This window comes from Stegostoma tigrinum, chromosome 33 (assembly GCF_030684315.1).
Source record: "Stegostoma tigrinum isolate sSteTig4 chromosome 33, sSteTig4.hap1, whole genome shotgun sequence".
NCBI classification, from domain to species: Eukaryota; Metazoa; Chordata; class Chondrichthyes; order Orectolobiformes; family Stegostomatidae; genus Stegostoma; species Stegostoma tigrinum.
In genome coordinates, this window is record NC_081386.1 from 22919349 (window position 1) to 22945846 (window position 26498).

The 26498-nt window shown below is 43.7% G+C and overlaps 1 protein-coding gene across 4 annotated transcripts in view; it reads right to left on the reverse strand.

Annotated features, from left to right (window-relative positions):
• Window positions 1-26498, reverse strand: part of LOC125467089 (uncharacterized) — an 84929-nt gene that overhangs the window by 38321 nt on the left and 20110 nt on the right. For all 4 annotated transcript variants that reach the window (XM_048562508.2, XM_048562507.2, XM_048562505.2 and 1 more), the window contains 4 exons: window positions 22325-22541; window positions 6363-6517; window positions 3072-3276; window positions 625-769 (listed from right to left, as the gene is read on the reverse strand). In XM_048562508.2, the coding sequence (XP_048418465.2) occupies window positions 625-769; window positions 3072-3276; window positions 6363-6517; window positions 22325-22541 (722 nt within the window). The remainder of the gene's footprint in view (window positions 1-624; window positions 770-3071; window positions 3277-6362; window positions 6518-22324; window positions 22542-26498) is intronic.

Here is a 26498-nt window from a genome sequence, read left to right on the forward strand (position 1 = left end):
ACTTTTCCTACTCCTGTGCCTGTCTACATGTCTTTTAGGTAGAACTGTACCAGCATCTATCACTTTCTCTGGCAGTTCATTCTACATATGAACCAGCCTCTGTGTGAAAAAGTTGTCCCTCAGGTCCCTTTTAAATCTTTCTCCTCTCACCTTAAAATTATGCCCTGTAGTTTGAACTTCCCTACCCTAGGGAAAAGACATTTGCTATTCACCTTATCTTTGCCCCTCATGATTTTATAAACCTCTATCAGATCACCCACTCCTTCTCTAAAAGAAATCAGATGGAGTTTTATGAACACTTAGTAATTTTACTGTTTCAATTACTGATGCTGCTTTTATGACCAGGTTTATTTAATTATTTGAATTTAAATTTCCAAGTTGCAACAATGGAATTTGAGTCATGTCTCTGGGTCATTACTAAAGCAGTTACATAATCATTATGTTAACATTCTTTTCACTGGGGAATTGATGATAATAATCACTTTAAACAGGGCTGAATTCTTAAATGGTGTTTTGATTTCGATACTAAGTTAACGGATTACTGTACAGTATCAGCTATAGCAAAACTCAATTAGTTTGACTGTTTCTAAGGAGTTAAAGTAAAATAGAAAATCAGATGTATACCTGTTAAGAACATGGTACCGTCCACACCACACTTTACATCCCTTACAAAGATCTGCTTCTCAAACGATACCTCCATTGGTGAGCAGTGGTCATCATCATTCCCAAGTCCCAGTTTACCATATTTTCCATTCCCCCACGCAAACACCTAGAAGGAGATGAAAGAACCCCAGCTCATTCTCCATCACTTCGATTAAAACAAAAAATGCTTCCAGAACAGAAAACTTGTGGAACTCAATCCAATTCAGTTAACCTGAAGTGAGTCAGTTAACTGTGATGCTCAGACTAGCCAAATCCAGAAAGCTTTGTTGGGGGTGTGTGAGTGTAGGAGCAGTTTGGTTCATACTTCAGTTTTACTGAACCTAAGCAAGATATAAATTTGCCTGCTTTTTATGGAACAACAGATAATTCAGCAGAAATAGCATTCTGCCCATTGTTCACACTTGGCAATGGAGCAGTATTCATAATAAGTTTTCCTTCATCCTTTCTTCTCAGGTTTTTGGGTGCTGTACTGATGATGTGCTAAATTCCTGCCACCAGAAAATAGTCAGAAAATGATGTCTTCAATGTCCTTATGGCTACAGGGAACTATATCCATTTGCAGTAATACATTCCATATTGCAACAATGTTTTATGTGCAAAAATTTCTGATTTACCATCTTTATGGTTTTAGCACTAACTCTAAATTTATGGCCCTTGGTAACAATTCAGTCACCAGTGGAAATAATCTTACTCTGCTCATCCTCACAAACATTTTCAATTCTTTTCCAGAAGAGTTGTCGGAGGAGAATTACCAAACAGTGATGGTTCAATGGATACTCTGTAAGCACCTTAAACCTGAAAGCTGCTCAAGCTGGACTTATATGAAAACAACCAGCTCTGACCATTTAGAATTTAGAAGATAATTTTAGCATTTTTTTCATAAAGCACTTGAGGCAGAATCACAGAAATAATGAATATAAAGTACATAACTTTACAAATGTGAAGATGCAGGATGGGTTGTTCACAGGTGGAAATAAATCTCTCCATTATTTCCCACATGAGGAAACTAACAATTGTGGTGAACAGAATAAATTGCACTAGCAGAGAATTGAAACTCATCCAGGCGTATAATGGCATCAGTAATCCCAATGATGACTAATAGTGAGCTGAAAATTATGGGGAAAATTTTACGATCTAGCACTCCTGATGTACAAGGAAACATAAATTAGGAATTCACATTCAGAAGTTAAAATTAATGGACAGAAAATCTCGAGCACCATGCCTGAATTCCCACTTACTTATAACTCCTGTCAAGAAGCCAGGTAAAAACCAGTCAAAGCAAATAGGGATTATGGTGTTAAAGGGGCCAGACAACATTAAACACAGATGCCTCATAGCAGCACAAGGGTGAATTATTAGAGGTAATAGTTCCACGGTAACAAAGCAGATTACCTACCTTTAACAACGCCATGGGATATTCACTACTTTCATATAACAGAGAACATGACAATTAAATAGAAGTTCTTTGACTTGTTCATGTGAAGTGATTTGCAATCATCAGTATGTCCATCTTTTCAGTCATAGTGACTTATGACTCCACCTCTACCACTCGTGAAATATCTCTTCCAATCCAGGCATATGTTCCTCATCAAACGATTGTTTTGGTTCTTTCTGTTTCATCGAAATGTGCAACCTACAGTGAGCTGCAAAAGATTCCGTCCACCTTTATTTGAGGGGTGGGGGAGTGGCATGGGGAGCACAGGTCACATAACAAAGCAGCACCAAATCAATCCAGACACCTCAAACTTAGCTTCAGTGCTTTCAACATATGCTGGGCAGCTGACATTGTGGTTTAAGTGCCTGGTTGTAATCATAATGCACTTCAACTTTTGAGTCTCTGTACAGGTGTTAGGGAATGAACACCAAACAAATTCAAACAATATGACAAATAGCAGTTCCAAGTGTTTTGCTATACATAACTTATGTTTCCAATTGACACCATACCCTAAATTGCTGTAACTTCAAAGTATTCAGTCTCATTTTCACATCTCTCTATGGCTTGCTCCCACTCTGTCCATAATCTGTACATCCCAGACACTAGCTCTACTTCTTTAACACCAAGATGTGGGGATGCTGGTGTTGGACTGGGGTGTACCAGTTCAGAAGTCACACAACACCAGTTTATAGTTCAACAAGTTTATTTATGATCACACACTTTTGGAGCACTGCTCAGTCAGCAGGTGACCTGATGAAGGAAAGTGCTCTGAAAGCTTGTGATTTTAAATAAACCTGTTGGACCTGGTGTCATGTGGCTTCTGACTTCAATACCACAAAATCTTTTTACTGCAGCTGTATCTCCTCCGCTAAGACCAGCAGAGACATTTGGCTCATGCAATGAGCAACCAAGGCTACCTCTGATTAGACATAACTGTACAGACATTTGCAAACTTTAAAAACAAATTACTCACCTTACCTTCACCAGTGACACACAACACATGTTGCAGGCCACACGCAATGATCCTAACATTGACACTGAGTAGAGCTTCAATCAAACAAGGCCTGGAGGTACTAAAGTGGTCCCCATGCCCAAGGCAGCCTTGGGCTCCATCTCCAGAAGTCATTACAATTCCATTATCACTGAGAAACACACTGAATCCATCGCCACAACAGGCCCTGAAAAGAAGCACATTGTGTGGGTTAGGGAGAAGCCCCAAGTTTTACTATTGTCGAGGTAGCGTGAGGTAGAAACTTTCTGTGGGTGGTACATCATCAGAGGCCAATTGTGTTCCCTGCTGCAGCTCAATTGATAGCACTCTTTCCCCTGAATCTGAAAGTCAAGGCACCAAGTCCCACTGTGATTTGTGAGCACATTAAACTAGGCTGAGCCTTCAGTGCAGGTGTGAGGCTGTGCCGCACTGTCAAAAGGTGTGTCTTTCAGATGAGATGTTAAACCGAGGCTCAGTCTGCCCATTGCAGGCAAATGTCATAGATACATATCACAGTTTGAAGAAGGTGGAATTATCTCTGTTGCCTTGGCCAATATTTATTTAAAAACAAATCATTTAGCCACAAAGTATGATTATTAGCCACATGTAGTTATGGGGTGGGATGGTGGCTCAGTGGTTAGCCCTGCTACCTCAGAGCACCAGGGACCCTGGTTCAACTCCAGCCATTGGCAACTGTCTGTATGGAGCTTACACATTCTCCTGCATCTGTGTGGGTTTCTGTTGGCTGCTCTGGTTTCCACCCACAGTCCAAAGTTGTGCAGGTTAGGTGGATTAGCCATGGTGATTGTGGGGTTACAGGGACAGGTGGGTTTGGGTTGGATGCTCTTCAGAGGGTTAGTGAGAAATTGATGGGCTGAGTGGCCTCTATCTGCACTGCAGGGATTCCATGATTCTACAAATACATTACATTTTGCATGCTATTCAGTTCTAGTGATCTCAATCCCGCTAAATATCTCATAGAAGCATCTGGAGTAGGACAATTGAGCAGCAGTATTTTGATCATCACAAGGATCATAAGAACCATTCCAGCAACCCTTGACGACAGGAACCCATTGAAGTGCTTTCCCAGTTTTACCCCACTAACCTGGGTTAGTATCGTCAGGGGAATAGACACTGTCCTCTGTTGCCAGGATCAAGAGTCTTAAAGGACTACTGGTGCCAAGGTTCAGAATACCTCATCTAGACTGAACAGGAACTTGGAGTGAGAGGGGAAGATTCAGTTGTCATGGTCCACATAGGTACCAACGATATAAGCAGAAAGAGGAAAGATGTGCTGCTGAGGGAGTATGAGCAGCTAAGGGCTAAATTAAAAGGCAGAACCAGAAAGGTAATAATTTCTGGATTACTACCTGAGCTCTGAGTAAATTGGCATGCAGTCAACAAGATTAAAAAGGTAAACATGTGGCTCAAAGATTATTTGGGAGAAAAGTGTTCAAATTAAATCAATGACAAGAATTAGAACATAGAACATTCCAGTACAGTACAGGCCCTTCGGCCCTTGATGTTGTGCTGACCTGTCGTACCGATCTAAAACCCATCTAACCTACACTATTCCATGTACGTCCATATGCTATTGATGTACAGTCGGAAGGTATAGAATCCTCTTTTAGGGCGGCATGGTGGCTCAGTGGTTAGCACTGCAGCCTCTCAGCGCCAGGGACCCGAGTTCGATTCCAGCCTCAGGTAACTGTCTGTGTGGAGTTTGCACATTCTCCCTGGGTCTGCATGGGTTTCTGCAGGTGCTCCTGTTTCCTCCCACAGTCCAAAGATGTGCAGGCTAGGTGGGTTGGCCATGCTAAATTGCCCGTAGTGTTCAGGGGTACGTGGGTTATAGGGGGATGCTCCAAGGGGCGGTGTGGACTTGTTGGGCCAAAGGGCCTGTTTCCACACTGTAGGGAATCTAATCTAATCTAAATGTGGGACCTGACATTGTATGTATGGTAGGCCTGATGTAGCAATTTCCTTGTCAGAGTTAATTATGAGCTCTGAGCCCAGCCAGTAGGCTGATAGCACAGTTCAATCTGCAGGCCCAGCAGCGTCATTGATACAGGTGGCTACTGCTCGGCCTACAAGGAGAAAACAGGATGCTTTCATACTGAGGGCTGGGGAATGGAGTAGTGATGTGCTGGGTTATGCATGCTAACCCTGGTGTTTCAGTGGGGGAGCCCTCTAGCAGCTACAGCGTGACCATTGCTGTCAGTAGACACTCTCTATAGGCCATGAGGTCTTGGGAAAGGATGGCCTACTATGGGAAGCTGCAGGAGTCTGAGTTGAGCCTTCAATAGGGGCTCCTCATATTTCATATCTGGTAAAATATTGACAGAATTGTAAAATGGACATGAACAATTAGCATAATTGATCACAGTTGATTAACTTAGTTGGCTACTCACTGCTGGTCATTAGCAGGCTGAATCCTCGCAAAGCTTTATGCTGCCAGCTTACCAACTCTCAAATAAAGATAAACAACTCTCAAATGACTGCAGATGCTCCAGTTTCCTCCCACAGTCTAAATACGTGCAGTCTAGGTGGATTGGCTGTGCTAAATTGCTGATGTGTAGATTAGGGGGATGGGTCTGGGTAGGATGCTCTGAGGGTCAGCGTGGACTTGTTGGGCCGAAGGGCCTGTTCCCACACTGTAAGGATTCTGTGAAGAGTCAGGCCCTGATCAAAACGTTAAGATGCTGCCTAATCTGCTGAAATGCACCAGCATTCTCTGTGTTAGTTACCACCTCACGAACCTCCCAGCTAGTCTTCAAATGGTTTGTAAAATCCGTTTGACGATTAATTTTCAGATTCAACTGTAAACAGGCATCAAACAAATCTCCAAACAAGTATTTATTGAGCAAGTTATTCCCATTTTGGTTTTTCTGCTTTTATGTTGAATTCCTTAACTCAACAAGGCTGGGAAAATGATGTGGAGGTGCCAGTGTTGGGCTGGAGTGGACAATATCAGAAGTCACATGACACCAGGTTATAGTCCATCAGGTTTATTTCAAATCACAACCTTTTGGAGTGCTGCTCCTTCATCAGGTGAAGTCTGGGAAAAGTTTAGCCTTCTATAGCTGTTTGTGCCTTGTGAGAATAATTGGAGATATCCTGACAAATGAATAAATATTCACCTGAAAAATCACAGAGTTGAATCGTTGGCTAATGCCTAACTATCAGGAAGATAAATCTGCTATTTATGTCCTTTCTCTTCATAAGCTGCGTTGGCCCAGAGGCTCTGACCCATGAGCTCATAAACTTTATTACCTGACAATAAACTTTCCTTTGAGCGCTTCCACCAGCTGAGGTCTTGAACGTGATTGCAAGTCCCCGTGACCGAGCTGGCCTTTCGTATTGCTTCCCCATGTGTACACTGCTCTCTCCACTGCAACAGCTATCATATGACTATCAGTCACAGCGACCTGGAAACCGAGACAGAGTGACAGAGTAACCTTTGTGTTGTTGATTTGGAACTAGGATTGTATCAGTCAGTGTCAGGACACATTTTATAATGTTTTACTTAAAGTTTTATATATAAACAAAGACAAAACTTATATATATTTATATCTCATTAAAAGTGTAGATGCATGAAGGATGTTTCCGCTATGAGAGGGTTTAGAACGAGAGGGGCACACTCTCAAAACAAATGCTTTACCATTCAGGGCTGAGATAAGAAACAATTTCCTCATGCAGAGGGTTGCGAATCTTTGGAATACTCAGTCCTAAAGGGCCATGGAGGATCAGTCATTGAATATAATCAAGTCAGAAATGGATAGACTTGTACATTCGGGAATATTATGGGAAATTGATGTTGAAGTTGAAGGTCAGTCCTGAATAGCAGAGCAGCAAGGGGCTGAATGGTCTTCTCCCGCTTGTGTTTCCCATTTTCTACACGGGTTTCTGTGTACAAGAGTATAATCAGAGGCATGTTTCAGAAATAATTAAACAACAGGAATGCAACATTATTAGAGAGTGCGAAAATAGTTAGGCAATACGTATGTATCAAACTGTAACTGCATTGAGTAGTTTTCTTTGCCCTACTCCCATCTCTGTTCCTGGCATACCCTAACTGTACTGCTCCTGTCCAGTTCCAGGGCCATCAGAATTTCTAACGCTGGGCGATTTACATATCTGGAGTGATCGCCATATGGTTAAAAAAGGATGGGTGAAACCACAGGACAATGAGCTTTTGGTGCCAATCACCTGATGTAACCAGCCCACTAGGCTAGCAGAGCATGAGATGATTGATTGTGATTGCCCCAACTTCTATCTTCCCAGCCTCTGGTAAGAGAAGGTCCGTGCCCATTCTGCTATGTTCTACCCAAAGACCAAGAAACCCCAGGACAGCATGGACAGGTGCTGAAGACTAAGGGTGCACACTGAGGGGTACGTTATACCAAATTAACCACCACTGTGACTATCAACACTGGCTTGAAAGCAAAGTCAGTAACCAACTTGCACATAGCAACTTTCCACAAATGAATAAATGACCAAATTGTTCTGTTGTAGAGTGTTGCCCTAGGGAGCATCCTTGCTCTCCAGATGATAGTCGTTCATTTATGCAACACCTTTCACAACCTCAGGGCACCTCCTACCCCACCAAAGAGTTATACCACCAAAGGAATTCATTTTGAAGGTAGCCACTGAAGTTACGTAGAGAAGCGTCTGTTGATTTCTGCCTGGCAAGCTCTTCCAATTAGAAATACACTAATGACTAGATTATATTAGTTTATCTTATGTGTTATTAGTAGAGGGGATAAACATTAACTCAGACACTAGGAAGAACTCAGCTGCACTTCTTCAAAGGAATACCTTGGGATCTTTTCATAGAATCCCTGCAGTGTGGAAATAGATCATTTGGCCAAACAAGTCAACACTGCCCCTCTGAAGAGCATCCCACCCAGCCCCATTCCCCTATATTTTCCTGCGTCTGACCCACCTAGCCAAAACATGCCCAGGCACTACGGGCAATTTAGCATGGCCAGTCCACCTACCCTGAACATTTTTGGACTGTGGGAGGAAATCGGAGCACCCACAGGCAACCCATGCAGACAGGGGGAGAATGTGCAAACACCACACCGACAGTCACCTGAGGCTAGAATCAAACCCAGGTCCCTGGCTCTGTGAGGCAGCAGTGCTGAACACTGAGGCCACTGTGCCACCCTGGCATCTGCTCCCTTCTGGCCCACTTGAACATCCACCAAAACAAGTTTAATTTCTCATCTGAAAAAGAATATTTTCAGCAACAGCATCCCCAGAGAACTTCAATGGTGCCTGAGTACTGAAATGCGGCTGGAATACACCTACTCAAATGATCAGGAATTGTTTTTCATAATAATCCAGGAAATGAGAAACGGGGACTAAAGAAAAATCTGGCTTGCTCTCTATAAATTTAACCAACAAGATAAACACAATATTTTATCATAATAATATGTCAGTTTGATTACTTATGGTTTTAAGAGACTGGTGTAGTTGGCTTTAAAAGATTAAATGATATTAAATGAAGAAAACTCTCAGAGGGATAATTATTTATAATAAATTTGACAAAATACCAAATTCTGATAAATCTCACATCAGATGTCATTTTATTAAGTACTGCCCATTACGACAAAACAGCCATTGGCTGGTTAATATGCAAAAGGAATTTGTATTGGACAAGATAATTGGTGACATTATTACCCATATATTTCACTTAGCAAATATACAGCCTTTCAAACAAGGAATAATTTCAATAGTTTATTGCTTTTTTAATATGACTATTTATCTGGAAGAAGACACGATTACTGCTCTGCTTACTGAATAAGATTAATTTCCGAAGGATGGCAGCAGCTTTTAATGGAAGCTGTGTCCAATTGCTCATGTCTGCATTTTGAAACAACTACTTGCTTTAGAGAGATTTTCATGCAAAAAACAATCACCATTCTTTAGCGTTCTTCCACTACCCTCCCATGATAATTTAATCTGCCTGCACTTTCACGAAGAAACAGGTCCAACAGGGGACAGTTATAATGGCACAGGTCAAGAATTGTAGCTTTCTACCAGAGGAAATTAGCATGTTATTGACACACACCAGGTTTATGCTGAGATATTTTGATTCTTGTGAATATCTTTTGCTTCCAAGATACCTCTTCTGGAAGCCTCTTCTACTCTCACTTAACTTAATCAATGATGCAAAATGTAAGTTCCCTGCACTTAGGCTAAGAAAGCACAGGTATAAATTTGCATCAAAAATTCAGGCATGGCATGGGCTTAAATCATCTGAGATTTGAAGTTTATCAGAAATTTTCTTCACAATCTGAAAAAAAGCACATAGCAAGATTCCACAAATGAATGACCAAATTCGTCTATTGTAGAGTGTTGACTAAGGGAGGATTCTTGGTCTTCAGATAATAGTCTTTCACATATACAGCACCTTTCACAACCTCAGGGCTCCTTCCGGCCTCCAAAGGGTTATACCACCAAAGGAATTCATTTTTGAGATGGAGTCACTGAAGCTATACTGACTGCCTCGAAGTGTGATTGGCCTCAATGTACCTGAGCAGTTTTCAATTCAGATGGAGCTGACATTCTGCAGATGAATCATATTGAACTCGAAACATTAACTCTGTTTATCTCTCCTCAGACCATGAATTTCCCCAGCAGCCTCTGTTTTTATTTCAGATGGACTGTGCAACCCAGTGGGATCTGCACAATAGTGGAAGAGGAGGAGCAGCAGAGATAAGAAATCCCAGGAATGAGAAGCCCATGGCAGAAAGTAGCAGCCCATTCACTGTTAGCTTTAGTAAAGGCAGCGCACCTGTGGGATAATGTTCAAGTTGGGGTCCATTCGAAGTGAGAGGGGCCAGCAAACATGTTAGGAACCGGAAATTGGATTAGCAGAATTTTCCAGGTGTCTCGCTTGCACCACGGCAAAATTGTTCCAATTTTCATTTGCTTGATCAATTAGAGTAGGCAGACACGATTCTGACCAACTTCTGATTGTCGAAGTATTGTGTTTAAAGGAACCCTTTCAGAATGGAAATATTGTAAAACAGGCAAAAGAGCAACTTCTACTGGAGTGATGGAGACTCGCCAAGATAGGTTAATCCATGCTTTGTGATGCATCATTGGTGTTATGGCTGCATGGTGCTCAAGTCTGGGTAGGGCTTGGTTGGTACACACAGTAGGTGCCAAATGGCTCCCCTGACACAGATTAGGTGAAGTGTACCCAAGTTGGATCCCATCCTGGGTATCCCTAGCAGCTAAGGGAACAGTTGCAGACATTCGGACCACATCGATACTTCCCCTTATTGCCTCGTCTCTTCTCCCTCCTCCTCTTCCAAAGATGCAGAGTGACCCTCCTCTCTACTGCTATATGTGGTTCAAGGCACAGCATGCCAGTTTCATCCTAAACATCTTTGCTGATGTATTCCCAATGGCACCTGTAAATCTGTTCAGTAAAATGAACTCACATCTACAGCATTCCTTGGTTAATAATTACTCTTGTGCTCATGTGTACTGGGAGTATGAAGGTAGGAGAGGTGATGGTGGGAGTGTGGGTGTGGGGGAGGTGCTGGTGGGAGTGGGGGGGTGGAGGCGGTACTGGTGGGAGTGTGGAGGTGGGGTAGGCGGGGTAGGCGCTTGTCAGTTTGTGGGTGTAGAGAGGTGCTGGTGGGAATGGGGGGGTGGGGGAGGTACTGGTGGGAGAGTGGAGGTGGGTAGGTGCTTGTAGGAGTGTGGGGGTGGAGGAGGTGCTGGTGGGAGTGAGGGGGTGGGGGAGGTGCTGGTGGGAGTTTGGGGGTGGGGGAGGTGCTGGTGAGATGTTGGGGAAGGTTGAGAGAGGTGGAGTGCAGGGTGGAGGAGGTGAGAATGTGGGAGTTCGGGAGGTGAGAGTCTGGGGATTGGGGCATGCAAGCAGGTGCAGGTAGGAGAATGTGAGTGCACATGAAACAAAGACAGCAGTGCCAGTAGACTCCTGACAGTTTCCTGGATCCCTCCCCAAGAAATCCTGTAAAATGTTGGGACAAGTGGCATTTTCTGAAAATAACATAATATAAAATATGGGACAATGTATCAAATGGCAGGATGATCCTAAATTACAGGACAACTGGTTGCCAGATCCACGATGCCATGAATTGCTCTGTAGCAGTGAGAAACCAGTCACAGAGATAAATCCAAGGACTCGCTCTGGCTGGATTCACTAGCAGCCAACCTTGATATCCATCAGAGATAACAAGGTGTAAAGCTGGATGAACACAGCAGGCCAAGCAGCATCTGAGGAGCAGGAAAACTGATGTTCTGGGCCTAGACCACTCTTTATCACTTGGGATAGTCAATGGCAGGCAACACGCCAACACTCTGCAGATATCACCTTGCAGGGAGCTGTAGGTGAAGACATTTTAGATGGTTGTGAGCTTGATGAGTGACCCATGTGCCCCATCTTCTAGGAGGCTGCAAACGTCAGCAACGAGTTGTTGAGGATCTCGGAACCTCTCCATCCAGCAAGGCAGGTCCTCTGCCTGTACCCCCTGCATGGGGTTATCTGCCTTCTCCATGTTCATCCCTCCTATTTGTAGAGAGGCATCTGGGTGAGAAGAAGCCTACCCTCATTCCTGCCAGTGTTGCTGGGTGCTCCTCCTCTCCTTCCTCATCAGAGGGCCAAGGTAAGGCCACAAACTCAGCTCCCAGTCTACTGAGGAGACAGGATAAAGATTAAAAAAGACTCCAATTTTCTGTAAAGCTTTGGAAGTTGGATCCAACGCACTCTGAAATGAACAAATGCCTTTCACAGAGGCAAAGTAACAACTTATAAAATCTTATAAAACTTACAAAAGCTTTTTTTTCAGCCTATCCCTTCCCAGAAAGTGCATTGCAAGAGATCTCAAGTGATCTCAAGGGTGGCACAATGGCTCAGTGGTTAGCACTGCTGCCTCACAGCACCAGGGACCTGGGTTCAATTCCACCCTCGGGTGACTGTCTGTGTGGAGTCTGCACCTTCTCCCCGAGTCAGCATGAGTTTCCTCCCACAGTCCAAAGATGTGCAGGCTAGGTGGATTGGGCCGTGCTAAAATGCCTGTAGTGTTCAGGGGTGTGTAGATGAGGTGGGTTACAGGAAGATGAGTCTGGGTGGGATGCTCGAAGGGTTGGCATGGACTTGTTGGGCCAAAGGGCCTGTTCCCACACTGTAAGGAAGATTCTATGAAAAATGAATAAATCCCTTGTCATGATGTTTAGCTTTAAAAAGTGACCCTTTGAAATGTAGAGTTATGGTTAATGGAACTAGATTGGTAACTTGTGGTCATGAGTTCAAGTTGAGGAACTGAACTGAAGATAACAAGTGATATCTGCGCTAACATCTGGAAGGAATGATTGTGAAAAGCTGTCATTAAAACCCATCTGGTTCACCAATGTACTTATACGAATGGGATCTATCACTTTTCTCAGTCTGGGCCACATGAGCCTCCACTCGCACACTACACATTGTTGGCTTTCCATTCCCTCTGAAGTGACCACAGTAATCAACCCTGTTGTGAAAATGACTCAGACAACTGCTAAGAATGACCACTACTATCTTGTTGAACCTGAGGGGGTGCATGGGCAATAGATGTGGTCTCATCAATGACACCAACGCTCAGAAAACCTCCAGCACCTCACTAATGTGCAAAGTTCAGCAAGGCATCGAGCGCTGGAAAATGGGATCAGAACAGTGTGGTGGTTGTTTTCGATCAATGCAGACACAATAGGCCAGAATTGCCTTTTCCTGTGCTGTAGGTCTCTGTGATTCTATGGTTCATTAATTTCCACTGCACTTTCACATTGCAGGAAGTATTTACAAACATGGTTCCAGGTTGAGGAACTTCAGTTATGAGGATAGACTAGTATTGGGGGCCATTCCCCTCAGTGGAGGTTGACAGGAGATTTGATGGAGTCAATTTCACAGTGTCAATAGGGAGAAACTGCTCCCATTGGTGGAAGGTTGGAGAACCGGGGACACTGATTTAAGGTGAATGGCTGGAGAACCATGGGCAACTTGAGGAAGAACTATTTTCATTAGTGAGTGGTTAGGTTTTGGAATGCACCATCTGAGTGTGTAGTGCAGGCGGAATCAGTTGTGGCTTTCAACATGGAACTGATAATTATCTGAAGAGAGAAGAAAAATTTAAGATTGTGGATAAAGGTCAGGGGACTGGGACTAGTGAGCTTCTCGTACAGAAAGCCAAATAGCCTCCTTCTGTATTGCAGCTTTTCCATCCCCATGTCCAGCTGTTACAGTGTAATTTGTCATTTTACAATGATGTAGTGACACACTCCGTTATGTGGTTGTGAATGTGGGTACAGATGAGAACCAGATGGACAAACAGTTTGGGAAGTCTTGGGCAAACACCAAGTTTGCCAGTTGTTGTTAAGGAGACTAGCTTCAATGACATTACCTCTCCTCATTCACAACCACACTTGCAAACAAGAATATTTAAAACAAATGCATTTCTGTGAGCAATATAATTGCAGACTGAAGAAAGCCATACACCGAACAAATCAACCAAACCACTAACTTCAACAGAAAGCAATTTCTAAGCTGAAATATTAAGGGTACCAATGTAAACAAAAAAGGTTAAGTTCGGAATTTCTTTACATGTTTTCTGTTATAAAAATTTTAATTCCCACAAGCGTAAAGTAATGGGGCAGAAGTGTGAATATTACATTCCATCACTCAGTTTGAGGATGTGATCTTTGCAATACTGGAACTGATGTCTTTAACTCTCTGACCTTCTGCCGTTTGCTTTTCCCGACCAAAATCTTCTGTGATTGACATTTTTGTGAGATGAGGGTGAAAGGTGAACAATAATAAAGAAAGATAAACAGAAAAATGGACATGCATTTTCTGACGCATTTCTTTAGCCTAAAGGCCTGATCAGCTGCCCAAAGCTTCCAACCAAAAAGGAACTCACATTCGAACTCCGGGGGAGAGGGGGGTCCCTTCCTCTCAATCATTTTATTTAGTCAAACAATGTGAGTTAGCACTGAGCTGAACTGACTCACTTTCATAGGGATTTGGGAGTGGGGATTTGAGAGTTCACAATCTCATTCCCTCTCCACCTTCCTGCAGTGGGCAATGTTGCCCAGCTCCATACTAGCTTTCACTTGCCATAGTGAGACAGGATTGTTCAGTGCATGGCTGCTGGGAGACGCAACATGTCAGGATGACATTGACTGATTTACTTCACCTGACAGCCCGGTCCTGCCACTGGATCATAAAAGTGAATGGAACAGACGCTGAAAGCATACCCCTGTGTACTGCAGGCGAGCATGAGGTGACACAGTTTGAAAGTAAAGGGTCTTCCATTTGAGATGGCAACAAACAGAAACATTTTCAGTGCAGAGGGTCAAGCAACTTTGGAACTCCTTTCCGTGGAGGGCAGAGGAGGCAGCATCATTGAATATTTTAAGGCAGTGCTAGATAGATTGTTGACTAACAGAAAAGTTAAAGGGGTTGTGGGCAGGAATATGGAGTCGAGGGCACATCAGATCAGCCATGATCTTAATGAATAGTGGAGAGGCATGATGTGCCAAACCCAGCTCCTAATTTATGCCATGAAAGCAAAAGGGGGCATTCAGCTCATCTAGTCCTGCAGCAAGGAACATCCCTGTAACCCTGCATTTACCACAATTAAATGCAAATCTCTGAGACTCTACAGGGTGGTTTTGCATGGCTAATCCACCTAGAGTGTACATCCCTGGTGCAGAGGGGAAAGAGGCCAGCTGAGTCCACACCAACCCTCTGAACAGCATTCTACCCACAACCCCATAACCCTGCATTTGCTATGCCTAACCCACCCAACCTGCACATCTCTCAACGTTACAGGCAACTTAGTATGGCCAATCTACCTAACCTGTGCATCGTTGCACTGCGGGAGGAAACTGGAGCATCCGGGGAGAATGTACAAATTCCATACAGACAGTTGCCCAAGACCAGAATTGAATCCGGGTCCCTGGTGCTGTGAGGCAGCAGTGCTAACCATTGATCCATCATGCTGCCCTTCGTTCTGAATGACAACAGCAGAGAGTTTGTCGCCTTCTTTGCTCTTGGGAAATGCCCATGCTGGCATGGCCAGTTCTACTGCTTAAGCTTAGTGGCATGCTGAAGAGGGCATGGCTAATGTTCCCTCTGGCTGTGCAGCTATTCTGAGGGTCCATGTGCATCGAGGGCCATGTCAACACCTTCACTCCCAGCTTCTCTGGTTACAGTGGCACATGGATCACTGGGGGTCTGCGCATTGACTGGGAAGGCCAGAGGGAACGTAGGTGGTGGTGAATCTTCTCCTGAAGCAGCTGCACCCCTAATCATTCTTTTCTCATCAGAACCATGTGTAGATCCTGACGAAACACTTAGATGGACTACAGAAATCAATTTTGTTGCGTATAATAACAACCAAATGAAATGAAGAAATGTCTGCAGCCACAGATTCAAACTTTGAACATGCAAAGTGCCAGAAGAACCCAACAAGGCACTAATAACTCCTATGACCCTCTAATTTGAGTCAAAAGGCACCCCTCTCCCCACTTTGTGATGGGCTTATCTTTCATTCTGACCAGCCCTCAAAAGGAGCTCACTGCATTAAGATTTGAGCTATCAGTGCTGGAAAAGGAAACTTAGCTGTTTTTGCTGCCAAGTTAACAGCGAAAAATTCCCAGGTCAAGTACAAAATGGCTTTTATTTTGGATAACAACAATTGCTGATATGGTCAATTTCACTTCCGAACAGTTACACATTTCTGTTTGATGTCTCACTCCAGTTGTTCTTGACGTCTCTTTAAGGTCCTAAAATTCGTGTCTATCTTTAGTGGACTGGTCAAATACACATCTACCAAGTTCCTGAAGTTGTTTACACTTTCAAAATTCATTGTTTCAAAGCTTTTCCACCTTGCAATTTTGTTCCAATAAAAATGCACTGATTACACCACCATTTGTTTACCACAGTTTTCTTTTACTTGTAGGTGGTCTGTGGGCACCAGTGGCTTGGCCAGCACTTAATGCCCATCCTTAACTGCCCTGAAGTAGTTAGTGGTGAGCTGTCTTCTTGAATGACTATAGCCGTTGAGATGTGGAGTGCACAGGCAGCTTTGTAGGGAATTCCAGGGTGTTGATGCAATAATGGCAATGGAAGAGTGATACAGTTTCACGTCAACCATTGGTATGTGGCTTGGAGGGGAAATTGTAGGTGATTGCCCTTCCAAGTATATGCTGCCCTTAGCCCTCTGGAGGGCAGATCTTGTGGATTTGAAAGACTGAGAGAGCTTTGGTGAATTGCTGCAGTGCTTTTTTTAAATGGATCGTTGCTGCTAGTGATGGTGTTAGTGGTCAGATTAAAATTTATCGTTAATGGGCTGTGACAAGAACATTTTATCTTCTGGTGAAGAAGCAGGAAGCATTTCAGGCAGGCCTGAGGTTGGCACTAATATGTACATGAAGACTGGGGGTGGTGTAGTGGACACATGAAACTGGCTGCTACTTAAGTGACAGTGGTATGACTGTAGGGATTTGTAGGGGGACGTGATGGCCCAGTGGTATTATCTCTGGACTGTTAATCTAAAGACCCAGGTGATGTTACCGTGACTCAAGTTTGAATCTTGCCAAGGCATATGGTGGGATGTAAATTCAATAATAATCTGGAAGTAAGATTCTAATGGTGATTATGGATCCCTTATTGGTTATTGAAAAAAATCTATATGGCTCATTAACGTCCTTTAAGGAAGGAAACTGTCAATCCTACCTAGACTGACATATATGTGACTCCAGACACACACTGAGTTTGGTCAGATTGGCCATACTAAATTATCCCATAGGGATGTGTAGGCGAGGCGGATTAGCCATGGGAAATAAGGTGAGGAGATGCATCTGCATGGGATGCTGTTTGGAGGGTCAGTCCAGACTCAATGCACCGAAAGGCCTCTTTCCACACTGTAGGGATTCTGTGATTCTGTTTTTCCAAACTGCCTTCCACCTTCAACCAAACTGGATTCCACCAGGCGGCATGGTGGGTCAGTGGTTAGCACTGCAGCCTCACAGTGCAAGGGACCCAGGTTCGATTCCAGCCTCGGGCGACTGCCTGTTTGCGCATTCTCCCCGTGTTTGCGTGGGTTTCCTCTGGGTGCTCCGATTTCCTCCCACAATCCAAAGATGTGCAGGCTAGGTGGATCGGCCATGCTAAGATTGCCCGTAGTGTTCAGGGGTGTGTGAGTTATAGGGGGATGGGTCTGGGTGGGATGCTTCCAGGGGCGGAGTGGACTTGTTGGACCGAAGGGCCTGTAGGGAATCTAATCTTAAACCCAATAGGGAGAGCCCAGCCTCAGGAGGAGCACTTCATTCCTGAATTTTCCAAGAGTTTAAGAATGGTTGACTCTTAACTGTCCTCTGGGAAGGGCAATAAATGACACCCTCATCCCGTGAATGAATAGAAAAAAATTTGGGAACGAGCTCACAATCTGTCTCTGCTCCAACACAATGGTCAAGACAGAGATAATGGGAACTGCCGATGCTGGAGAATCCGAGATAACAAAGTGTGAAGCTGGACGAACACAGCAGGCCAAGCAGCATCTCAGGAGCACAAAAGCTGACGTTTCGGGCCTGTCAGGGCACTTATCTTTGAGAATGGAATCTTCCAGTGCAATCCCTTTCTGAATTTCACAAGGTTGTTGGCTTATTTTAGTCGTGGTCAGTTATCTTTTCTGAGGTGACCAATTTTTCAAGTGCATCTGGCAGAGCTAGGGATTTGGTGGAGCAAGTCTGTATTCAAAATTCTACTAATTGTGTGTGTGGGGGAGGGGCATGTTTTTCAGATTTTGGTTTTGAGTCAGTATGCCACTGTGACAACTGACATGACACTCATATCTGGTAGCCAAGCCTCCAGGATTGCCTGGGGAACTCCAGGAATAATGTTAAATGACATGAGCAACTTTCGAGAAAATTCCGACCTGGCAGAAAATTCATTGCGGCTTTAAAAAGTGCTCGGATTTCTTTAAGTTGTCTTTCATTTTCTTCAGAATCTTTCATTTATTAGTTTGGAATATGTTAGGTTTAGGGAGGAGAAAGCTTTTTGGCCTGGGAGAGAAGCTAAAACCAACAGGCCCTGAAATGAAGCCTTCGACAATAGATCCAGCATAAATTGGCAACTTTAGCCCTGCATCTCTCCTTGCTGCCATGGACTGTCCTGTATTATTTACTGCTCAATTCTGAGTAATTCTTCTCTGGAGGTTTTCCCTAACTGCTCTAGGTTCAAAGCAATGCACCACATCTTGAGGTAATCAACTTTCAATCATTCCACAAACAAGAAAGACAGAGAGAGATGGAAAGAAAAGGGCATAAAGTCCCATTTTACATATATATTATTTATGAAATTCAAGCTAAGTACACCAACAAAATAATTTATGTAAGTCATAGACAATAATAGGTTTGCATCAGAGGTAAATATATTAAATACAGATAGTGCATACACTGATGTGTGGAAGAAGGTGTTATTACTGGGTTCAGACTCCCTCTGCTGTTGAAAGGAGTGACTTGAAACTCTTGGAAAACTTCAGGGATGAAGTTCTCCTCTTGAGGTGGGGCTCCCCCTGTTGGGTTGGTGATGGAAGGCAGTTTGGGAGAAACAGAATCACAGAATCCCTACAGTGTGGAAAGAGGCCTTTCGGTGCATTAAGTCTGGACTGACCCTCTGAACAGCATCCCACCCGGATGCATCTCCTCACCCTGTTCCCGCGACACCACAATCATCGCAAATCCACCTAACCTGCATATCCCTGCATAGCACGGCCAATCTGTCCAAACTGCACATTGTTGGATTGTGGGAGGAAACCGTAGAACCTGGTGAACATGGGAGCATTGTGCAAACTGCACACACAGACAGTCTTCGGAGGCTGTAACTGAATCTGGCTCCTTTGCACTGTGAGGCAGCGGTGCTAACCACTGAGTCACAGTTCCCCCCCCCACCTCTATTATTTGGGCAGAGTTGTATTACTGTGTCAAGGGTCTCACCTGCCAGCGATAGACCAGGGCTACTTCTTTGCAACCGTGTGCAAGTCAGGTAACACCCCCTAAGACTGAAAACCCCACGGTAGATGTCCAGCTCAGCAAGAGCTGCTGGCCATTCACTGCAAACCTACCCTACCCCACCTTGTACCCAGCTGTTTGAGAGAAGTGACCACATTCCTGTCGAAAAGACAGGCTCTGGCGTCCCAGAAATTGTGAAGGATCCAGGCCATGGGAAAGTAATGTCTGAGCATAGTAATCTGGGAGGAAGGGGTGGTTTTGCAAGATGTGGGTTGCCAGGCAAGGGGAACACCAGGGCAGAAGAAATTGCAAGGGTGTAGCTCCCTGGCAGGGTACCGCCTTCTCAATGTCCATTCCCATAAAATCCGCACTGAGCATCTTTGATCAAGGGGTGCTTGTCACCACCATCCCATTGAAGTGACAAGTGCCCCATACTGTATTGACCTGTTGTGTACACTTCATTGTGATAGGCTTTCCTGCAGCGAGGCGAATCACAGACCACTTTCTCAAGGACAGCTTGGGCAATAAAACGCTGGTCAGCCAGTGATATTTGCATCCCATAGGCGAATAAGAAGAAAGAATGATGCCGTGTTGAGGTTTTCCATCAGCAGTGGAGCAGCAAGGCCCAGAATTCCAGTTGAGATGGTGAGGAAGGAGGATTAGGTAATGACACCAGCCTGCTAAGGCAATAAATAAGGTACAGGAGCAGAAGTAGGCCATTCAGCCCATCAACGCTGCTGCAGCATTCAACGACATCATGACTGATCATGATAAATCCTTAACTATTATTTCCTGCCTTATTCCCAATGACTCTTGATTCAGTTACTGATTAAAAACCCATCTGGCCTTTGAATATACTCAATGACCCATTCTGGACAGCTTTCTGCAGTAAATAATTTCACAGATCCACAACTCTCTGAGAAAAATATCCTCTTCATCTCTGTATTGGATGGCTGACACATTATTCCGAAACTGGATCCTCAAATTCTGGACTCCCTCCGATGGGAAACATTCTTTCAAAATCTGGCCTATCAAGCTCCCTCAGAATCCAACATGTTTTGATAAGCTCAAACTTCAGCCCATGTCCAGCCTGCTTGAACTTTCTTAATAAGGCATCGCCTTCATCCCAATAATCAATCTAATGAACACTCTCTGAACTGCCTCCCTTGGAATTACATTCCTCCTTAAATATGGAGATCTAAGCAGTGCAAACTACTCAAGGTACCAATGTCCTATGTAGTTGTAATGTGACTTCTTTTGTGTTCCATCCCTCTTGCAATAAAGTTAACAATCCATTCGTATTTATAATTACTTGCTGTAACCATACCCTAACGTTCTGTATTCCATGTACAAGGATTCCTACATCCTGCATTATCACAACATTCTGCCATGTCTCCTAGAATCCTTTCAGCGCTGATTGAGGCTATTCGGCCCACCAAATATGTAATCGATCCTCCAAAGAACTTCCTACCCGTACCCAGCCCCTGACCGTAGCCTCACAATCCCTTATTTAGCATGACCAATCCACCTAACCTGCACATCTTTGGACTGTGGAAGGAAACCGGAACACCCGGAAGAAACCCAAGCAGACATGGGAAGGGTGTGAAAACACACAGTCACCCAAGGCTGGAATTGATCTGAGGTCCCTCATTATGCAGGTATATGTCTGCTTGGTGAAACAAAATATGAACTTCTCTTGTTTCATTAGCATCCTCAGTAGTTCGAGGGTCACTGAAGCACAGCTTCATGCCATGATTTTACCATCGGGGAGGGTGAGGAGCAGGCAGGCATTAAGTTGACCTCAACTAGAACAGAGATGGAATCACACCATATTGGTGTTATTCTGAACCCTGTGATAATCATCTTGTCATTTGAACCAACCAGACTCCAGGCTTCCTATATTGCTCGTTAAAAATTCCCTTGCATTATTTGACAGGTCAGACATTCAATATCATCAGCAAAAAAATCAGACAGCCATTCATCTGATATCTGTTTGGGGGTCATTGCTGTGCATGGAATTGGTACACATTTGTCAATGTAACAGCGATCTTTAGAGTTCAAAGGAATTATTATAAAAACTGCTTTGAGATGTGTCAATGCAAGAAGGCAGTAATTAAGTTCAAATGTTATTATTCATTATGAAGTCATCAGGGATCTGGCCACACAAGTTTGAAGCATGAATTCTCTGAAGTAGCTTTTTCCTTAGCTTTCCTTCCCTTTTTGTGGATCAGATACTTTAATGTGGCTGCCAGTCGACTAACTAGTGAGGCTCCTTCATTAGATCAGCCTCAGTGTGAGGCAACCAAATCGGCACTGACAACGAGGACCATCTCACTATCGACTGGTAATCTCTTCAATTTCTTTTTGTGATTGGTACATTTAATCTATCCTCACAGTGGCTTGTGTCTTTAAGTAGAGGTAACATTAAAAATGATAAAGCTGCCTGATCGCATGTTTCTAAATATGTAGTGCCTGCTAATTTAAAAGCAAGTTAAAACGCAAGTTATCATACTTTATGAAGCAATGTACAGTGGTGATATTCACCTTCCTGACAGCTTACCCTGATTATGATCGGCTTATATTCATTGATGTCTAATTGAAATTTGGATGTATTTTCATGAAATATAGATACATGGATGTAACTTGACACTGGCTAAAAGGTTGCCATATTCAGCATGATTTTGGGGTTAATCCCAAAAAGGTAACTCCAAGTCTCCATTGTAAATGTTTCTACTACAGTGATGTAACATATTTAGGCATGTGCTAAACTGTAAACTTTCCATTGCCCTTAGTTCAGGTCCATTCAATAAGATGGGGTTTCTAGCCTCCTGAACTATTCTGGGGTGTCAGTTTCATTGAGGGAAGCAGACTGTCAGTCTCTATGCTAAGTCACTGCTCAATCAGGTCCACTGAAGCATCATCAGAGGAGCAGGAAAGCTTGACGTTTCGGTTCGGGACCATTCTTCAGAAAAGGGCCCCTACCGGAAACGTCAAGCTTTCCTGCTCCTCTGATGCTGCTTGGCCCGCTGTGTTCATCCAGCTTCATACCGTGTTATCTCAGATTCTCCAGCGTCGGCAGTTCCTACTATCACTGAAGCATCACCAGGAGAGAGATAGAAAGTCGAAACCCTTAAGCCCGGTGTTAAAGTAAATTTTGTTTTAATAATAAAAAATAAAATCATTAGGGAAGTTTTAATTACACTTACCTGTCTAATTTTAATCTTTGTAGGCAGTCCTTCAATGGGGCGAAGTTCCAGATCACGCATGTATAAATAATAAAGAATTGTGTGACTATTTCGCTTTTGACTCAGCTTGTGTTGAAAGCCTGTCTCTGGCTCTTCCTCATACTCTGGAGTTTCTTTGTACTTTGCCATCACTTCAGGGAGGCGAAGATGTAACAGCTCATGAGCAGAAGGCCGATACCTAACCCAAGTGAAAGGCACAAGCTTAGTCTCAGTGAAGATCTCGCCCACAATAACCCTGGAAGACAGCTAGACAGGAGGAGAGAAGGAGGAAGAATACCACGTAGCAGAATGACAGTAAAATAAATAATTGGAGAAAAAGTTTGGGTGGCACGGTGGCTCAGTGGTTAGCACTGCTGTCTCACAGAGCCAGGGACCTGGGTTCAATTCCACCCTTGGATGACTGTCTGTGTGGAGTTTGTGCAATCTCCCTCTATCTGCATGGCTTTCCTCCGGATGCTCCGGTTTCCGCCCACAGTCCAAAAATGTGCAGGCTAGGTGGATTGGCCATGCTAAATTGCCCAGAGAGTTTCCGGATATGCAGGTTAGGGGGATTAGTCATGGTAAATGTGGAGTTATGAGGATAGGGTCAGGGAGGTGGATCTGGGTGGTATGCTATTTGGAGGATCAGTGCAGACTCAATGGCCTCTTTCTGTGCTGTAGGGATTCTATGATTCACCATTCCTTGGAAGGAAGCCAATTCTCAATCTTGTGCTTTGTTAAACTGATTGTCCATTGAGGTCATGAGGTTGCTGAATTCAGAACAGAAAAAGCCCAAAATGCGTACCACACACAACAGAGAGAGAGACAAACCAGCTGACCTTCCTCACAACCGTTACAGAATGATTTTAAGTAATAAGTAAACGGACCGTGACATTATCAGTTCTGTATACACCATGGAAGAGATGAAGACCATTGCCACTTCAGCTAACAAATCTCTGCACAAATACTTTGTAGCGAAGCTCTTTACCAACCATGTGAAAACCCAAAGCATGCTGGTGTGTGTGTGTGTGTGTGTGTGTGTGTGTGTGTGTGTGTGTGTGTGTGTGTGTAAATCAGTGATGCAGATTCCATGTGGCCACATCGCAATTTGTTATTGTACACAAGGTATGCAGGAAATCTAACATCAGTACAAGATTCCTTGATATCACTGACTCTCCTGAAGCCTCTGTTAGATCCATGGTGCAATACAACATTGGTGAGATAGAAAGTCACAGGAGAACATTATAAGTGATGTTTGTTGGCAGTTGACAATGCTTGCAGGATCTATCATCATAAGAACAAAAGAAATAGAAGCAGTACCAGATCATTGGATTCCTCACAACTGCTCTACCATTCAACTGATCACAGCTGAATTGACTATGGCCTCAATTTTACTTCCTAGTTGCCCCCATTATCTTTAGTTCCCTTGTTAATCAAAATATATTCAATGACCCAACTTCCACTCTCTTTGGGGTAGAGAATTCCAAAAAGTAACAATCCTTGAGGTAGAGATAACATAGTGTGGAGCTGGAGGAACACAGCAGGCCAGGCAGCACCAGAGAAGCAGGAGAGCTGATGTTTCAGGTCGGGACCCTTCTTCAGAAATGGGTAGGGGGAAGGAGCTCAGGAATAAATAGAGAGAGAGGGGTTGGTGCTGGGGGAGGTAGGTGGGATGGTGATAGGTGAGTGCAGGTATCCGGATGTGAACTTAGGAGGTATGGTTAGTAAGTTTGCAGAAGACACCAAAATTGGAGGTGTAGTGGACAGCGAAGAAGGTGACCTTGGAGTACAATGGGATCTTTATCAGATGGGCTAATGGGGTGAGGGTTGGCAGATGGACTCTAAATTAGATAAATGTGAGGTGCTGCATTTTGGAAAAGCAAATCAGGGCAGGATTTATATACTTAACGGTAAAGTCCTGAGAATAGTTGCTGAACAAAGAAATCTTGCAGTGTAGGTTCATACTTCTACAAAAGCAAAGTCCCAGGTCAACAGGACAGTGAAGGTGGCATTTGGTATGCTTTATTGGTCAGTGCATTGAGTATAGGAGTTGGGAGTTCATGTTGTGGCTTTACAGGACTTTGGTTCAGTCACTTTTGGAGTATTGCATGCAATTCTGGTCTCCCTCCTAAAGGAAGGATGTTGTGAAACTAGAATAGGTTCAAAAAAAGTTTACGAGGATGTTGCCAGATTGGAGATTTGAGCTTTAGGGAGAGGCTGAATAGGCTGGGGCTATTTTCCCTGGAGCATCGGAAGCTGAGGGATGACCTTATAGAGATTTGTTAAATCATGAGGGGCATGGATAGGGTAAATAGTCTAGGTCATTTCCCTGGAGTGGGGGACTCCAAAACCAGAGGGCGTAGGTTTAAAGTGGGGGGGGGGGGGGAATATAAAAGGGATCTAAGGGGTAACTTTTTCACGTTGCAAGTGATGCATATATGGAATGAACTGCCAGACGAAGTGCTGGAGGCTGGTCTGATTACAATATTTAAAAGGCATCTGGATGGGGATATGAATAGGAAAGGTTTAGAGGGTATATTGGCCAAATGCTGGTAAATGGGACTAGATTAATTTAGGATATCTGGTTGACATGGATGTGTTGGACTGAAGGGTCTGTTTCCGAACTGTATATCTCTATGTCTCTGTGAGTATAGCCTCAATCAGTTCAAACATTCCTCAAAAAATAACCTCTTTCTTCACAAGAGTAAACCATCTTGCACTGCCTCCAGTGCAATATTCCTTAAAAAAAAAGAGACCTAAACCGGATACAGCATTCCAGTATCCACCATACAGCTGTAGCAAGTCTTCCCTAATGTTATACTCCAGCCCCCACTGCATTAAAGGCTGACTGCTCACATGCCTTCTAAGTACTCACTGTACCTGTGTATTGGAATGGGTGAGATCCCTCCATTCCTCAGCATTCTGCAGTCTCTCTCTGGTTAAATAATAACCAGCTTTTCTAATCTTTGCACTAAAGTGAACAACTTCAAATTATACCTATTGACTAATTTCCCCCCAGTCACTAAATGGACGTTTTAAAAGAATGATTTCACGAGATGTGGGAATCACGTGTTATGTATCCTTAACTACCCTTAAACTGAATGGCTTGCTGTGCGACTTCTGAGGGAAATTTAGTGTCAACTACATTACTGTGGCTTTGGAATCAGATGTAGACCAGATCAGTAAGGACATTAATAAACCAGGGGTCTTTACAACAAATGATAGCTATACGATAACCAGCTTTACTTTGCAGACGTGTTAATTGAATTCAAATTCTACCAGTATCCCTGGTAGGATTTGTATCCATGACGATAGAGCATTAAATTGGTCCTTTGGATTACCAGCCCAGTATCATTATCACTGTACCATCATCTCAACCCACTCCTATCTATACCACTTAGCAGATACTTAATGGTATCCTTATGATGTGCTTTTCTTCTATCTTCATATCACCAATAAGTGTGGCTACAGCATACCTGGTCCATTCAACTAAATTATTATGATACGTCGTAAATAGTTAAGGCCTCAGCACTAATCCATTAGTTACAGTTTGTCTGAAAATAACACATTGATCTTACTTCTGTTTCCTGTTAGTGAGCCAATCCTCTGTTCATGTTAATACATCATCTGTGACGCCATGGGCACTTGTGCCATGATGTTTTACACACTACTTTAATGAATACCTTCTGGAAATCCAAATACGCTACAGTTACTGGTTACTCTTCATCTATCTTGTTTGCTACATCCTCAAAGCAAGCTTATACATTTCTCAAACATATTTATTTTGTAAAGGCTGCATCTCCTGACATCAGCACATGTGCGCTATACATCACTTCAAACTGTGCAAGCACATACAAACTGTTTCAGGTGGACATGGCCCAGGGAGAGAGAGATCAGGACCTGGGGAGAGGGGGCTGGGACAGATCAGGGCCTGGGAAGAGGGAGCTGGGAGAGATTAGGGCCTGGGCAGATTGGGACCATGGGGCAGGGAGAGATTGAGCTGTAGGACAGTGAGTGATTGCAACTGGGAAGAGGGGAAGGGATAGAGATCAGAACTTGGGAAGAGAGAAGTGGGAGAGATTAGGGCTGGAGGGGGAGGGAGAGATCAGGACCTAGGAAGAGGGGGTGGGCAAGTTTGGAACCTCGGGAGATTGGG